General features: G+C 44.7%; 1 protein-coding gene across 2 annotated transcripts in view; it reads right to left on the reverse strand.

Moving 5' to 3' along the window:
* Positions 1 to 350: 350 nt before the first annotated feature.
* The window catches only part of MTHFD1 (methylenetetrahydrofolate dehydrogenase, cyclohydrolase and formyltetrahydrofolate synthetase 1), a 92408-nt gene continuing 76001 nt past the window's right edge, over positions 351 to 16757 (reverse strand). For both annotated transcript variants that reach the window (XM_061612365.1, XM_061612366.1), the window contains exons 26-28: positions 16422 to 16574; positions 5264 to 5372; positions 351 to 4314 (exon numbers count right to left, since the gene is read on the reverse strand). In XM_061612365.1, coding sequence (XP_061468349.1) covers positions 5283 to 5372; positions 16422 to 16574 — 243 coding nt within the window. In that variant the 3' untranslated portion in view covers positions 351 to 4314; positions 5264 to 5282. The remainder of the gene's footprint in view (positions 4315 to 5263; positions 5373 to 16421; positions 16575 to 16757) is intronic.

The raw sequence follows: 16757 nt of genomic DNA on the forward strand, positions 1-16757 counted from the left end.
ACAGAGAAGACGAATTTCAAGGAGAGAGAGGGAGGGAAGCAGTATGCCACACTGATGACCTCTTTTGGACAAAGGGTGATGGCACGACTGCAATGAAAATTCCTCATCCATGCATATATCAAAATCCAGTTGACTTATTTCAGGTCTTTGATTTTCCTTCCAAATGTAAACGTTCCCTTTTCCCTTCCCAGAGATACAGGGCCCAATTGTAAACCAAACCACGCTGGTGCATTGCAGATGCAAATATTGCTGCATCCATAACGCTCTTTCAGTAGCCAGAACTTCTACCCAAAACTGTTCTGGAACTTAGTTTCTCTACATTAATCACAGAACATCAAGCACTCAAGAGCTTTTGAAAGATGCAGCAGTTTATTTGTGTTAATTACAAGTCTGGCAACAATTTCATTTTCACATTAGGAAGTGATACATCTTTTGGGGAGTAGGGAGTGGAAAAAGGAAGATGTGTGACAAACTTTATTTGACACAGTATTCCTATCTTGTTTGATCATTTGGACAAAGATTTTTTTTTTACACTGGTCAAAATCTAAGTTTGGCTTTGAACATCAGGCACCTACTAAAGAGGCACAGCAGGAGGAAACTTCCCATCCTTTAGGTATTGGGCAGGGGACCCAGTCTCCCCACAAAGTAGAAATAGGTGCCCTCCAAGGGCCATTGAAGGCAAAGACTTTGATTGATTTCAGATTAAAAAAATAATAATCAGGATTGCACTCAGAGTTCTGTATGTGATGCTGATGAAGATACCAAGAGTTCTGGCCACTTTGGGAGGTCAGGATATGGACTTCAAAGAGGAGTAATTCCCACCACAAACACAACAGGAACATAGGAAGCCATGTTATACTCTATCAAATCATTGGCCCATCTGGCACAGTACTGTCTACACTGAACTGGAGGTGGGTCACCAGGACTTTTAAACTGAGGTCTCACCCAGCCCTCTCTGGAGATGGTGGGGATCGAATCTTACTGTGCAAAGGAGATGCTCTACTATTGAGCTGTCCATGAAATAAAAGAAGCAAAGAGTAAGGACTGTTTCTCCATCATCTCTTAATTTCTCCCGTCGAACCTGCAAAAGGATTCTAAGGATAGGTATTCAGATATTTTGTACATTTGGGGAAGGACCGTAGCTCAGGGGCTGAGCATCTGTCTTGAGCGCAGAAGGTCCCAGGTTCAATACCAGCAATCCCAGGTGAGGCTGGGAGTGACTCCTTGCCTGAAACCCTGGAGAGCCACCGCCAGTCAGTGTAGACAATACTGAGCTAGATAGATCAATAGCGTGACTCGGTATAAGGCAGCTTCCTATGTCCCCAGAGTGGAAGAGCATCCCAGGCAAACAAAGAACCCTTTTGCAGCGGATGCCACTGCGATCTCCCTGGAAAGCCATCCACATCCACTGTACAAGTCCACATAGCTCCCAGCCATCCTTGTTGTCTGACAATGATTAGCGTGGCCTGAAATAAACACTCCAGATCTGGGTTGAAGCCAGGTGCCCAACAAATCCCACAGCAAGCAGTCTTGGGAGCAAGCCAAAATTAAGTCCAGCAGGACTTTTAAAAAGGTGCGGTTGTGTGGATAATCAAGGCACACTGAACATCCATAGTGAAAAGTATACAACAACGAATAGTGGTGGGCAGCGTATGGATCCCAGCAGATCTGGACAGTTTGCTACAGCGGCTGGCTGGCAGCCAAGCTGCACAATTCATTGGCCTATATGGTTGTGGCCTGCGTTGAATATGTGCCAGGTATCATGCCTGTTGGGAAAGCCAAGATGCTTGTTAAAAAGAAAGATGAATTTTAAAGCAGTGTAAACGGGGGGGGGAGGGGAGGGAGAGTTTGGCTTTGAAAGCATAAGCAGAAAACATATTCCTTATTCCAGTTACAATGAGGAAGATCCACAAAAAGGAAGAGACTACCATAATTAGAATAATGGGTGCATAAACATGAGCATGCACTCAGACGGGGGTGTGCATGTGTGCCCACGCATGTGCAAGTGTATCAGACAGCTACCCACATAAGCATTGCACAGGTGATAGGCAACTCTGCCCCATTGTGTGGGCAGTCGTCACTGAAGAAAAGTTCTTCTCCCTCTCTCATAATACTAGAACTCGTGGACATTCAAAGAAGCTGAATGTTGGAAGATTCAGGACAGACAAAAGGAAGTACTTCTTTACTCAGCGCATAGTTAAACTATGGAATTTGCTCCCACAAGATGCAGTAATGGCCACCAGCTTGGATGGCTTTAAAAGAAGATTAGACAAATTCATGGAGGACAGGGCTATCAATGGCTACTAGCCGTGATGGCTGTGCTCTGCCACCCTAGTCAGAGGCAGCATGCTTCTGAAGACCAGTTGCCGGAAGCCTCAGGAGGGGAGAGTGTTCTTGCACTCGGGTCCTGCTTGCGGGCTTCCCCCAGGCATCTGGTTGGCCACTGTGAGAACACGATGCTAGACTAGATGGGCCACTGGCCTGATCCAGCGGGCTCTTCTTATGTTCTTATGTTAAGCATCCACCCACTTGCCTGCATCATTTTAACTGGTTACGTAAGTCAGAAGAAGGCTGCACCACTTGTGACCTACTGCGCCAAATGCAATGCCACCAACCTGCTTGCCAGCTATCCTTTTTCCCCCCTGCCTTCCTAGGAGTACAAAAGTGGAACTAAAATTAAAAATGGAGGTTTATCCTCTTGGCGGATCCCCATCTGTCTGTGCATTCAGATTGGTTTGAAGAGCTGACTGCTGCCAAATAGGAGATGAAGACTATGTAAACATATGTGAGTGTACGAAGCACCCTTATGGCAAATCAGACCATAGGTCCATCTAGGCCAGTACTGCCAGAAGTGCAGCCCAGCCGGGTCAGACCAAAGGCCTATCTCATTCAGAACCATATTTTCCAGAGTGGCCAACCAGCAGGACTCGAGGGCAACAATCCTATCCAGCATCTGGTATTCAGAATTATACTGTCTTTGATCCTGGAGGTAGTATATGACCACCATGACTAGCAGCCATTGTCTGCTAAGGAGTTAGCCAATATGGTGCCTTCCAGATGTTGTTGGACTCCAATTCCCACAAGCCCCAACCAGCAGGGCCTATGGTAGGGGATTATGGGAGCTGTAATCCAGCAACATTTGGAAGGGACCACAGTGGATAACCGTGGTCTATGATGAGTAGCAAAAACTCTTAACGTCTCAGGCCTGCTACCAGAGATCCTTTTAACCAAAGGTATGAGGGATTGAACTTGGGACCTTTGGTATGCAAAGTATGTGCTTCTACCATTGAGCTATGGCCCCTCCCAACTGCATTGCTTCAGTGAATGCAGCCCTGTCCTGGCTTTTAGAACTGACTGTGCATCTTGGGATACTTAGAGCAGCCTACGCCATTCCACAGGAATGCGATACATTCATTATTAGAGCAAAGATTTAAGACACAAACAAACTCCTTTTGTATATTAGGAGCAAAGAGAGGATGTCACAACTACGGCTGCAATGATTAAATCGATTTTGTCAGTTACACTAACTGATAAACAATATATTTTTAACCAGAGCTTGGAAAAGTTACTTTTTTGAACTACAACTCCCATCAGCCCAATCCAGTGGCCATACTGGCTGGGGCTGATGGGAGTTGTAGTTCAAAAAAGTAACTTTTCCAAGCTCTGTTTTTAACCAACTAAAAAAAAGGTCCCACCAGTTAATTGGGCAGATTTTTAACAAAGTATTACGAATATAAAAACAGTGGATGGCAAGCACCATTTTAAAAGAGACCTACTCCCAGTATCTTTCTCAAAAAGAATACCTCTTCTGACTTGTTGCACATATAAAATAAAAAAGGAAATATGCCTTTTGCCTAGAAATATTCTGTTTACCCATATGCATATTTAATAGATAGACTAATACAATTTGTTAAAAATGTCTTTAATCGGGTTGCAACCCTAGTTAAAACCACATCTTGCTTTTTGTTCACCATCGTAAGATCACGTTGGGAACCCATTTTAAAAAGGCTTCTAGGTGATATCCTACATTAGGCGAATGCCTAAAGGAGACTCACTGACATCAATGGATATAAATCCATTGATTTCCATGGCTGTACTCTTGAATATGACTACTGTTGGTGATCGCTCTCTGTGTTTTACATAATGCAGATTTTCATCTGCAGTAACTAAAAAGTAGGTCACCTAATTAAAAAATACAGTATTAACACTTTTTAAAAAAAACGACACACAGGAGATTAATTTGTTTCCGAAGGCTTCTAGTGTCCACTTGAGGTACCTTGTTTGGGTTTTGTCAAACTGACATTGCTTGAATATCTGAAAGAAAGAAAGAAAGAAAGAAAGAAAGAAAGAAAGAAAGAAAGAAAGAAAGAAATTATATTACTAGTCCACAAGACTGCAAGTCATGATGTAGGCTGCAGGAATTAAATAGGCTAACTGCAGATCGCTGGTGCTTTGTTGGTCAAACATTGACGTAGTTCTTCCATATACATGTTGCTAGAGCAGCACAGGGATTTGTGACAGAAAAAGGCTCCCAAAGTATTACAGGGAAGTGTGAATTACTGGGATCACAGACTGAGGGAGAAGTTACCATACCACAGAACGGGTAGCCTACATGGTGTCCACCAGATGTTAGGGACTACAGTTCCCATCATTCCTGTGATGCGTCCTATCATTGGCCATGCTGGCTGGGGCAGATGGGAGTTGTAGTCCAAAACATCTGGACAGCACCATGTTGGCTATCTTTGTCGTACAAGTTAGCCACTACAAGGGGTGCTGCAATTTGTGTATGGTGCAAAGCAGAGTATTGCATTAGTTGTTAGCAGAGCCACTTAAATAATACAGATAGTGTTTAAAGAAAAGATCCTGATAACACCTTACTGAGTAAACTGAACAAAAAGTGTATAATTAGGGGAGAAATGAACATATGAGTTTTTTATTTCTTAGTTTACTATTTATTTATTTATTTATATCCCACACTTCCTCCCAGTAGGAGCCTAGGGCAGCATTGTTTAGCACTGTACAGAGCAAGGAGACATTCAGCCAAACAAAAGTAGGAAAACTCCCTCAGAACCACACAGCCAATCAGAGCACATGCTCCCTCAGCAAAGATCATTCCACTCTGTCTGATTGCTAAGTAACACCTCCACTCCACCCCACCCTGTTGGTTGGATGACTTACTGATAACAGAATTGACTCTTAAGTTAACTAATGATCCCTGCTGTTGCACTTCCGACAGTAGTTTGAGAAGCACTTAAATACTTACTTTTGATTGTCAGTTCATTTTAGAACAGGCCGGTCACTGCTCCGGTCGCTGGATCCAGGTCAATGTCATAGAAACAAGGCCTAGTGGGAAGTCCTGGCATTGTGCTCATCTGGAAGGAATGAAAAATTGCATTGAAAGGAACTTGCAGCTTGGAAACAAGAGTAATGAACACAAAGAGCTTCCTTGCTGGATCAGACTTAGGTCAGTGGACCAACAGCTGCTTGAAGCTCATGTCCTATTCCCAGCAGGAAGACCAATAGCAATGCAAAGACAATTTAACTCTGCCTGCTGGCCGGAGGGCTGAAAAGCCACTGGCAATTTTATGCCTCCCCTCCTAGGAATAATTTCATCAGCACAACTAGGGATGGTGTAAAATATTCACAAAATTGGATTTGGCATTGAATTCTAGGACAGTCTGCAAGTTTGTCTCATTGAATAGGCTTCCACTCTCTGTGTCTGTTGGAGACACCGTAATTTTTTTAAAAAAATCTGCGCCGAGAACTACGTAAGTATTTTTGTAATCAGCTATTGCTGTATACATTATATAAATTATACAGCAGCATAAGGAATAATGAAAAAGTACATCATTTTTCAGAAAAAATAACAAGGGAGAACAGGGAATCGCGATAACTAGTAGAACACAATTTATGGCGAATCATAACTGGCAGCCCATTTGACTAATTGAAAAATGAAACGTAATCAGGTAGCGAACCCCATTCCTAAGCACAACTAACATTTGCTCAGGGACTTCACAAGGAGGAAGGTGCGGGACTTCCTTGTGTTATCCATCAACAGGTGGGCAAAGCTAGACTTCTTCTGAGCAAAGAGCCCACCAGAAATGGGGAATGAAACGAAAGAGAGAGTGTGGCTCTGTCTGCTCACTAGTCCAGTATTCCCACAAAAGCTCCCATCAAAATTGCCACCTGCCCTCTTGGTTGCTGCAAACAGGCTCCAGCTGTTTGAGAGCTCTCTGGAAAACTACGAGAGGAAAGCTCTTCAGCAGATTAATGCCTCCCAGCCTCAGTTCCTCATCTATAAAGACTAGGGCCAGGATGGGAAATCCGTGGCCTTCCAAATTCTGCTGGACTCCAACTCGCAACAGCCCAAGCCAAGACGGCCAATGGTCAGGGATGATGGGAGCTGGAGGCCAGCGACATTCAAAGGGCACCAGGTTCCTTGACCCCTGGGCTAGAGGAAGTGTTAGTGAGCTCAAGATAAAAGACTGCAAGACACTCTGAGCAGCCATGATGGAGGGAGTATGCCTCTGAATGCCAGCTACTGGGAATCGCAAGTGGGGAGAATGCTATTGTGCTCAGGTCGTGCTTGCAGGCTTCCCATTGGGGCATCTGGTTGGCCTCTGTGAGAACAGGGTGCTGGACTAGATGGGCCACTGGCCTGATCCAGCAGAGATATTCTTACGTTCACCACAAACGTGATTTAAGATGAGCCCTACAGAACACCAAAGGCCTATGGTTATATCCAACGTAGTGCTAAGTCTCTTGTCCCATGCTTATGCAACACTCTCTTCCCCCCACCCCCATCTGATCTAGAGGTTCCCCCAACCCTCTGGAGCAGATTTGAGGAGGGTATAGCGCACACACCGGGGAGGAGAGGGAGCAAAAGACCGGTTGCGCTAGTGACAATCCTTGCACTGACGAGACAGGTTAATTGAATGCTGCCCTTATCAATCCCAGCCTCCTATCTCCCAAAGCGGCCATCAAAGTGTCTCCAGTCAATCTGGGCCCTGCTAAGCCAGAGGAACCATCAACGTTAGTAAATAGCAGAGCAGCCATGACTGGGCAAAATGGATGACAAAGATTGAAAAGTACAAATCTGGGCAAGCTGCTTGGAACTTTGCAGTGGTAGTCGCAGGAGACACTGGCACCTTGGGTGATTAATAAGAACCTGATAAGGCTGGTGTTTTTGTTATTATTATAATTATTTATTAGATTTTTTAGTAGCTTGATACTCAAAGGTCCCCAAGAAGCTTACACAATGTTAAAACAAAACAAATAAAACACACTATAAAAACATAACAATCAACAGCAGCAAAACAATAGCAATAGCACCCCCCATGCAGCCACAGGAAGGTTTAGCTGCGTATTAAAAACAAAGCATCATCTCAATCTATCAAATGCCTGGGAGAAAAGGTACGTCTTTACCTGGTGCCAAAAAGATGTCAATGACGGGGATGGAGATGGAGAGCCACAAGTGAAAAGGCTCTCTCCCTTGTCACCACCCTCCTAGCCTCCCCTCAGAGGGGGACCTGGAGAAGGGCCTCAGAGGGAGATCTAAGGGTCTGGGTAGGTTCATATCAAGGAGAGGCGTTCCAGAAGATATTGGGGTCCTGAGCCGTAAAGAGCTTTATAGGTCAAAACCAGCACTTTGAATTGGGCTTGGAAGCTTACAGGTAGCCAATGTAATTGGGAAGAGGATAGGTGTATGCATTCTGCACTAACTGAAGCTTCCAATCATTTTCAAAGGCAGCCCCACGTAAAGCACATAGCAGTAATCCAACCTTGAGGTTACTAGAGCATAGATAGGTTAAAGAAAACATCATGCCCAATAAGGTGCTGAACAGATAAACAACAGAATCACAACAGACATGGAATTATAAATGTTGTTGGACTGTTTTAAAGACAATCCTGGAAGATGTCAAAGTGATCTGAGTGAAGGACTGCCGAGAAAACAGAGGTCCCAGGGGTACTTTCCCATCTTACATGGGTTTGTCTGCGCAAATAATGAAACTGATGGTAAATTCTCTTCTAGTACCTGACCGCTATAAATTCTGTTCAGGGAATCATTTCTCTTTCTCTTTTCTTTCCTTGCTGCTGCCTGTCCAACTCTTCTTCCTGCTCTGGTTGAGTAACTTTATTCCAAAATGCTGGGAAACTTCAAAATTAGGGTACATGATGGAACTTAGGCTGTGTACACACCATACATTTAAAGCACATTCCCTCCCACCTACCAAGAATCCTGGGAACTGTAGTTTGTTAAGGATGCTGGGAGCTGTAGCTCTGTGAGGGATAAACTACAGTTCCCAAGATCCTTTGGTGGCGAGGGGGATGTGCTTTAAATCTATGGTGTGCATGCAGCCTTAGTAATTCTGTTTGGTACTAGGTAGGCTGGATAGGAGATAGGAGGCCAAACCTTCAGTTGGAAACAGCAAGCCTAAAGACCTCATTCAAATGACTCTGACTGATTGCTCTGTTAATGCCATTCTTAATCCATATTATGTGCCAAGTACTGGATTCCTCTCTTACACTGCTTTACATTGCTGTGTTTTGCTTCCAAGTTCAGAATATCATTATCTTCCACATGAAGAAAATAATACACTGTGAATGAAGCACTGTACGACCAATAAACCTATTGATTCGTTTCAGTTACAGATGCTAACTTCCCAGCTGGTGCATTCCTGCCACTTACCAGGAAGGAGAAGGGCGAGGTGGGCGGGGAGTTGGGCATGGTGTGAATGCACCACTGGAGCCACTCCAGTGGTCCCACCACCCCAACTCTCCCTTCTCCTGGCCCATCCCATCTCCCACATGGTAAGCAGCAGTGACACACTTGCCAGCAGGCTAGCACTGCATCTCCACGCCACCAGGCAAGCCGTTTCTGATCCATACTTACATCTTGTAGAAGTGAATTCATAGAAACATAGAATAGTAGAGTTGGAAGGATCCTATAAGGCTATCTAGTCTAACCCCCTACTCAGTGCGGGAATCCAACTTAAAGTATACCCGACAGATGGCTGTCCAGCTGCCTCTTGAATGCCTCCAGTGGTGGAGGACCCACCACCTTCCTGGGTCACTGGTTCCATTGTCGTACTGCTCTAACAGTTAGGAAGTTTTTCGTGATGTTCACTCAAAATCTGGTTTCCTTCAAGTTGAGCCCATTATTCCATGTCCTGCACTCTGGGACAATCAAGAAGAGATCGTGGCCCTCCTCTGTGTGACAACCTTTCAAGTACTTGAAGAATGCTATAATATCTCCCCTCAGTCTTCTGAAGGCTAAACATGCCCAGTCCACTATTAAACTATACACTGTGTGAAGAAGACTAGCCGTTGTCTGCTTTAAGCTCCCACCCTGCAGTTTCCTGGAATGACCCCAGGTTCTTGTATTTTGAGAGACAGAGAAAGAAAAAAAACACTATCCACTTAGGTGGTCAGAGAATTACCTGTTCAGGACCATGAAATAAAGCTCTAAGCTTTGCTGAGATACGAGTCCCTGCTCCTAGGATCTTAATCCTTGCTGCCTGTATGATTCAGCAGCTGAGTCTCAAAGCAAGACAAAGCTGCAAATCAGTTGGTATATGCACTGGTTTTTTTTGTTTTTTTGGCTAGGATACGTCTGAAGCAACATCACATTTTTATGCAGTACTTAAAAAGACTTGCTTCACATATAAGAGATCATAACCCTTAATCAGTTTTATTCTTTCTGCAGGTGTACGAGGCTCTCAAGAGATATTTTAAAAAGATTAACACAAGCACTAAAAAAAAAAGTGAAGGTTTCCAATGAGTGGCATTACAGATTTAAAAAACAACATACACACACAAAACAACCCACAAAGTAGATCTCTTATACCCTGAAAATGGCTCCCATCTGTCCCAAAACATTACAGGAATTAATTCTGAACCGTATATGCTTTTTGTAAGACTGGTTCTTCTTAACCTCCTCTGATTGCAAACTGATGCTGTGTGTGTGTAGGAACAGTGAGTGGTTATGTATGGATTCACCCAAGAACTGTGAGACCTTAGTGACTAATAAATCTATTATGGCATGACTTTTCGAGCAACTCGTTCTTCCCACCAGAATAAGCGTGCATTGTCTAGAACTCCATTTAGAGGGCCCTAACATTTGCCTTCGCAGCTGGGATTTCAGCTTCAGTACTGAAAGGGTACTTCTGCAGGCAAACGACACAACAGGTTAATAGAGGTTAGAATAATCACACAGCTGCAGATGGAAGCAGCGTGCATTATAGAAAGGGCTCTAAAACTGTCAAAAGAAGTCGACCGTAACAAGCTCACCGACCAGCCAAGCTGTCTAATGGCTGGCTTAACCATTCGCCCTAGAAAATAAGCAAGTACAACAAGGAAGAAGCAAATCCTCAGTGCAAGAGACGTCCTATTATCTTTTTTGGATTTGTAACTCTCTAGCACTATTCAATCAGAACAGGCAGGGAAGGGTTACTTAATCTTGTGAGTAGGAGAAACAGGATTTTTCGCTTAATCTTCAAGCTGCCCTTGCCTTATACCAAACAGTTTACAGAACTCTGCTCACTGGGTTTGACTTAAGCCTGCAATCCGACACACACTTACCTGGGAGTAAGCCCCACTGAACACAGTGGGATTTACTTCTGAGTAAACATGTCATTGAAAGATTTGGGCAGCTCCCAAAAATGGCCATCAGGATACCTCTCTTGCACAGAAGCTCCATTTGCAACGTAAGACTTTTTTTTAACTGTGTCTTCTGATCTTTCTTCTCTTAAAAAAACCTTATAACCCTAAAAAAGGAGGGGGGGTAAGTGACACTGGTACCGCCCACCATATATACAGTCCATGTCCACAGATCAATGATCAATGATAGATGGTGAAGGTAAAGATTATAAGACAAGCTTAGACAAGCTTTGCAGCTGCCACTCCCAAATTTCTTCATTTAAAGCCAGTATTCCTCCATCCCTTCCCTAAGTTTGGCTCTGACAGCATGAAGATTTTAACAAACAGAAAGCAAGAGTCGTTCATAATCCAGTCACATTTACACCTATATTGCACAAGAGGGCTGCATCACCCCTCCAATAACAACAGAAATTAGTAATAATGAGCGAATTGGCCTTAAGGGGGTCTCAGACAAGGGCCACACATGGAATACTGTTTATAGTTCTGGCTGCTACACCTGAGAAAGGACATTGCAGAGCTGGAAAAGGGTAAGGAAATAGATCATCGGACAGGAGCAATTCCTCTACCAGGAAAGGTTACAACTTTTAGGACTTTTTAGTTTCAGAAGAACAGCAAGTTAAGGGGAGACATGATAGAGGTGCATAACCTTATGCATGCAACAGAGAAAGTGGACAGGGGGAAGTATTTCCTCCTCTCTCTTAATTCTAGTACCCAGGATCATTCCATAAAGTTGCACAGTAAAGGGACAGTCCGGACAGGCAAAGAGGAAGCACTTCTTCACACAATGCCAACTAAACTACTGAATTCGCTACCACAAGATGGGGTGATGCTCACCAACTTAAGATGGCTTTAGAAGGGAATTAGACACATTCATGGAGGATAAGGCTATCAGTAGCTACTCATCGGGATGGCTATTTGCTTCCTCCAGGATCAGAAGCACTGTGCTTCTGGATTCCAGCTGCTAGTGAAGAGCGGCAAGAGGGGCTTATTGCACTCAGGTCCTGCTTGTGGGCTTCCCATTGCTTGGGACCAGGATACCTGAAACAGCCTTACCCCTTATATACCCAGTTGATCACTGCGCTCTGCAGGTGAGGGCCTCCTGCAGATACCATCTTATCAGGAGATCCATTCTGCACAACATAGGAAACAGACCTTTAGTGTGGCAGCACCTACCCTGTGGAATTCCCTCCCCTTGAATATTAGGCAGGCGCCATCTCTGCTATCTTTTCAGCACCTATTGAAGACCTTCCTCTTTCAACAATCCTTTTGAGACCTATCCCAGTCTGCATCTGTGTTGGAATTGCTTTTTAATATGTTTTTAAATCTTTTTTTAAACAATATGTTTTTAACCTTTTTTTAAGATGTCTTGAAAGCTTTTAAAAATGTTTTTAAAGATGTTTTAATGTATTTTAAAGTCTATTTTTATGATGTTTTAAAGTGTTTTTGTTCGCTGCCCTGGGCTCCTGCTGGGAGGAAAGGCGGGCTATCAATCAATCAATCAATGGCAGGAAACAGGATGCTGGATTTGGCAGACCCTTTTGGCCCAATCCAGCAGCGTTCTTCTTGTGTTGTTAAGCTGTGCAGGGTGGTTGCAACAAAGCAGAAACACAAGCGCCACCTTCACTCTGTGCACCTCCAAACTGAGAGGGGAACAGAACGCCGGCGTTCTCTCAGTTCCACCCCTGCAGTCAGCAGGGCTGCAGAGGGGCATGGATATTCTCACAGTGGTGAGAAAGCACCACAACAAACAGGTGCCTGGAACTCTCTCAGGAGGTTGCAAACACTCAGGCAGGGGGCTGCAATCTTGTGTTATGCAGGTCGAATGCAAGGCTTCCTCAACAAGCCCAACTACACAGACACACAGGGCTCCTCATAATCGTAGCGTTGTGAAGGTGTATTAACAAGAGCACCGACACTGTGCTGAGTGAGTGGGTTTTAATAATGCAAAGTATAACAAGGAAAGAAAAAGATTGTGTTAATGGCCTCATGACTGATGTGTGCTTGTTCTGTTACACTGTGGGCTTACAGTTTGAAAGAGAAGGAGTGTCAGTTGAGCTGAAGACAACATTCACTTCCACTATGCTCCTAAGATGTAGCTGCAGCCACCTGAAGAAGTCTTTGGCTTTCAAAAGGCTTGTTCACCTTGCTAGGAGTAATTACACCTGCAGCTCAAAGGTAAATGGTACTTGTCCCAGGGACTCCTGGGCAATTGCATCGAGGCAGCACTCCGGCATGGCTGACTTCCATGCTATAATAACAGTCTGCTTCTGTGTTGGAATTGCTTTTTAATATGTTTTTAAACCTTTTTTTTTAAACCAATGTTTTTAGCCTTTTTTAAAAAAAAAGTCTTGAAAGCTTTAAAAAAATGTTTTTAAAGACGTTTTGTTTTAATGTATTTTAAAGTCTGTTTCTATGATGTTTAAAGTGTTTTTAGTGCTTTTGTTTGCCGCCCTGGGCTCCTGCTGGGAGGAAGGGTGGGATATAAATCAAATAAGAAATAATTCCACACGAATATGCGACCCATTTCCATGGTCTCAACCTCACTTTAAAAAAGGGGCATTATGATTGCAGAAAAACTGTTTGCAGAATACAGTTAATTGTTTGGGGGCTGTCACAGCACCAAATCAAGGGGCGTTCCACAGCTCCAAAGCACAGGGACACAGGATGATGCCTTGCAATGAATCTGAGTCTTGGTCAGACTAGCTCAGTATCGTCGACAAGGGCCGGTGGCGTCTCTCCAGGATTTCAGACAAGGAATCTTTCCCAGCCATACTTGGAGGTGGCAGGGACTGAACCTGGGACTTTTTGAACACCAAGCAAGTGTTCTACCACTGAGCCATGCCCTTCCTGTACAAGAGGCACAGCCAGGAGCTAAACTGCTGCTGGCTGTGTGAACTGGCCCAGATTTCTGTCAACAGATGAAGCTGCTTTATACTAAAAACCATGGGCCTGCCTAGCCCAGCACATTCCACTCTGACTGGCAACTCTCCAAGGTCTCGGACCTGCCTCTGACTGGAGACAACGGCAAGGACCAAACCTAGGGCCTTTTGCATGCATTCTTCATCTGAGGCCCTTCCCCTCTGAGGGAGGTGCAGGGGGTGACGAGACAAGAACGGGGCTTTTCAGTGGTGGCTCCCCGCTTGTGGAATGCTCTCCCCAGGGAGAGACGCCTAACATCATCATCATCTATTTTTATGTGCCAGGCAAAAACCTTCCTTTTTACGTGGGCTTTTGGCCTTTAATTTGAAGGGCTTTACATATCAGCGGCCTCTGTTAATGTAACAGGTCTCACAAGACCCATCTTTATTTGTACAGGCCTGTTTTTAGGTTGTGTTGTGTTTGTCGTTTTAATGGGCTTGTTTGTTATAATTGGTTTTAATTTTAACCTTATTGTGTAAGTTGCTTTGGGTTGCTTTGCAAGGAAAGTGACTAATAAATCATCATCAGTAGCAGCAGCAGCAGCCCTTGCACCAAGTGACAGACTGTTTTGCTGCAAGCAAGAGGCAGCTAGGTCAAGATTGCCTGAAAACCATCTCATACTCTGGTGGTGTGCATGCGTGCACGCATGTGTATTGAGGTCACCCATCCCTGGTACGCAGCCCCAGAGGTATTGCAGAGGCATTCCAGCCCTCAGTCCAAAAAAGGCCAGCTGCCTATACAGTTCGTAGTCCCTGTCTGCTCTAACAATGATTCTCCAGAGGCTCAGGTATTCGGTCCAAGCCCTGCTGCGGAACCTGCGGACTGAACCTCGGACCTCAAGCATGGGACTTTCTACCAGTGGGCTGCGACCCTTCCTCCTGAACATAAGCATCATTATCTTCTCAATCACCTGCTCCTTAAGTCATCAACCTTTTCCCCCTTTTAATGCTATACAGGTTTATGGGAGGAGACCGGAGGTGGGTGGCCAATCAAGCTAGTGCTACAAACAGACTTATGTAACATGCGCTGGGGATTTCAATTAAAACCCAAGCAGTCCAAATTTGGAGATGCCAAAACAAGACAAAATGTTTTAGTCTGCCGAACATTCCTGCAACATGTTCTCTGGTATAAATAGAAACGCACATCACTTTCTTTTTTTTTGCTTTTGCTAAAAAGCATATCTTAGAAGAAAGGGTGCCTCTCTCTCAAGTCTACTCTCTTCATAACCATAAGTCAGCAATATTTGCCATAAAATAAGGCCCAATCTGGATATACAAACTGTGCAACTGGGCTGCAAATTTAATAAAATGTGCTAGAAATAATAATAATAATAATTTTTATTTGTTAGTCGCCTATCTGTCCGAATTAACGGACTCTAGGCGACTTACAACAACAACATAATAAAATACAATATACAATCTAAAAACACAATCATCCATTAATCTAACATCAAAAACATCAATTAATATATCAAAAAGCTAATCTACCCCAAAATTCTTGTAGTACTACCTGAATAGCCAGGTCTTTAGAGCTTGGCGGAAACCCATCAGGGAGGAGGCATGTCGAAGATGTATTGATTGCTTAAAATAAATGTGACTTAACATATGAAACATTGAGAGTAAAACTGTTTCATATGCCTAAGACCAGGGGCAGTGATCTTCCCACTGCAAAACAGGTCCCCCCCTCTCTCCCCTCACTCCCGAGTCATTCCGAATCCATAGCCCCTTACTCCTAAAACACAGGAAAGTTATACTGAATGAGGCCACCAGCCCATGTAGCCAAGTGTTGTTTACACTGACTGGCAGCAGCTCTCCAGGGTTTCAGGCAGGAGTCTTCCCCAGCCCTATCTGGAAATGCCAGAGGCTAAACCTGGGACCTTCTGCATGCAAAGCAGATGCTCTACCCCTAAGCCACTGTTCTGCTTCATGCTTATGAGCACACATTTACAAGTGTGTGGGATACACAGAGCCCCAGGCCAAATATGACATACTGAACTGTGCTTTCTGGAAGCCAATGCAAAATGCAATCAAGAGCCCCGCAGCACAATGCAACTCATGGTTACTCAGGCACGAATCCCATTAAGCTCCAAGCACGCAAGCGTACGGCTGATCTGCACAAGCTGCAATCTGGGGCAGAAATGAGAAGGGGCAGCGCTTGCATCCACTTTGGGGGAAGGGGCTGTAGCTCAGGGGCAGAGGATCTCCCTTCTACGCAGAAGGTCTCAAGTTCAGTCTCTGGCTTCTCCAGGCAGGGTCTGGAGAGACTCCTGCCTGAAACCCTGAAGAGCTGCTGCCAGGCAGTGTAGATAATACTGAGCAGGATGGACCAGTGGTCTGTCAAGATATTTGGGGCCAAAGTTGTTGAGGGGTTAGCCCTCCTCCAGCCCACGGAGGAGCCAAAGGTCAGTGCAGGGCACCTGCCTTACACACAGGAAGTGCCAGGCTCAACTCCTAGCACCTTCCGGCAAAAGGGTATAAGAAAATAGACAAGGGGAAGGCCCAAGAGCATGAAATGCTGTGCTCAACTAGGAGCAGGCAGCACAGGTCTCAATCAGGGGTGGGGAACAGGATCTGACCAGTGGGCCATCCTGAGTTCCCCACCCCAAGCGGGCTACTTGGACAGGTAGGCGAGACAGGATTTGGCAGGGAACTTACGATGTAAGGTGTGGGGCAGGTGGGCATGGCTTCGGGAAAAATACCCTTGTGGGCCGAATGAGGACCCCCGCTAGGTCTAATTGGCTCCATGGGCTGGTGGCTCCCCATGCCTTGGCTAGATGGGCTAAAGCTCTAAGGCAGCTTCATATCTTTGCTACCAACTTAAAGCTTCCAAGGTGTAGCACTTACTGTTCCTACTAACGGATACAAGAATCCTGCACCCACACTGGCTCTGATGTCTCTGATGGGCAAGACAAAACCTGTCGGCACTCCTTTCCGCTCTGGGTCGTGGGACAGCGACAGGTGGGTTTTTGCCATGCAGATGGGCAGGCTTCCAAATCCCTGGATGATGGACAGAGGATTGTCAAGGTCCACAAAAGAACAGGGTAATGTTTCAACAGCATGCCAGTAAAACGTTATGTAATTGATCCAATTAAAGTTTGTTTGGCTCTGACATTCCTTGATTTAAACAGATCAATTCTATCTCTAATTGGTTCATCCACAGCCTGCCAGATTCTCTCTGTC

This window comes from Rhineura floridana, chromosome 2 (assembly GCF_030035675.1).
Source record: "Rhineura floridana isolate rRhiFlo1 chromosome 2, rRhiFlo1.hap2, whole genome shotgun sequence".
Lineage (NCBI taxonomy): Eukaryota > Metazoa > Chordata > Lepidosauria > Squamata > Rhineuridae > Rhineura > Rhineura floridana.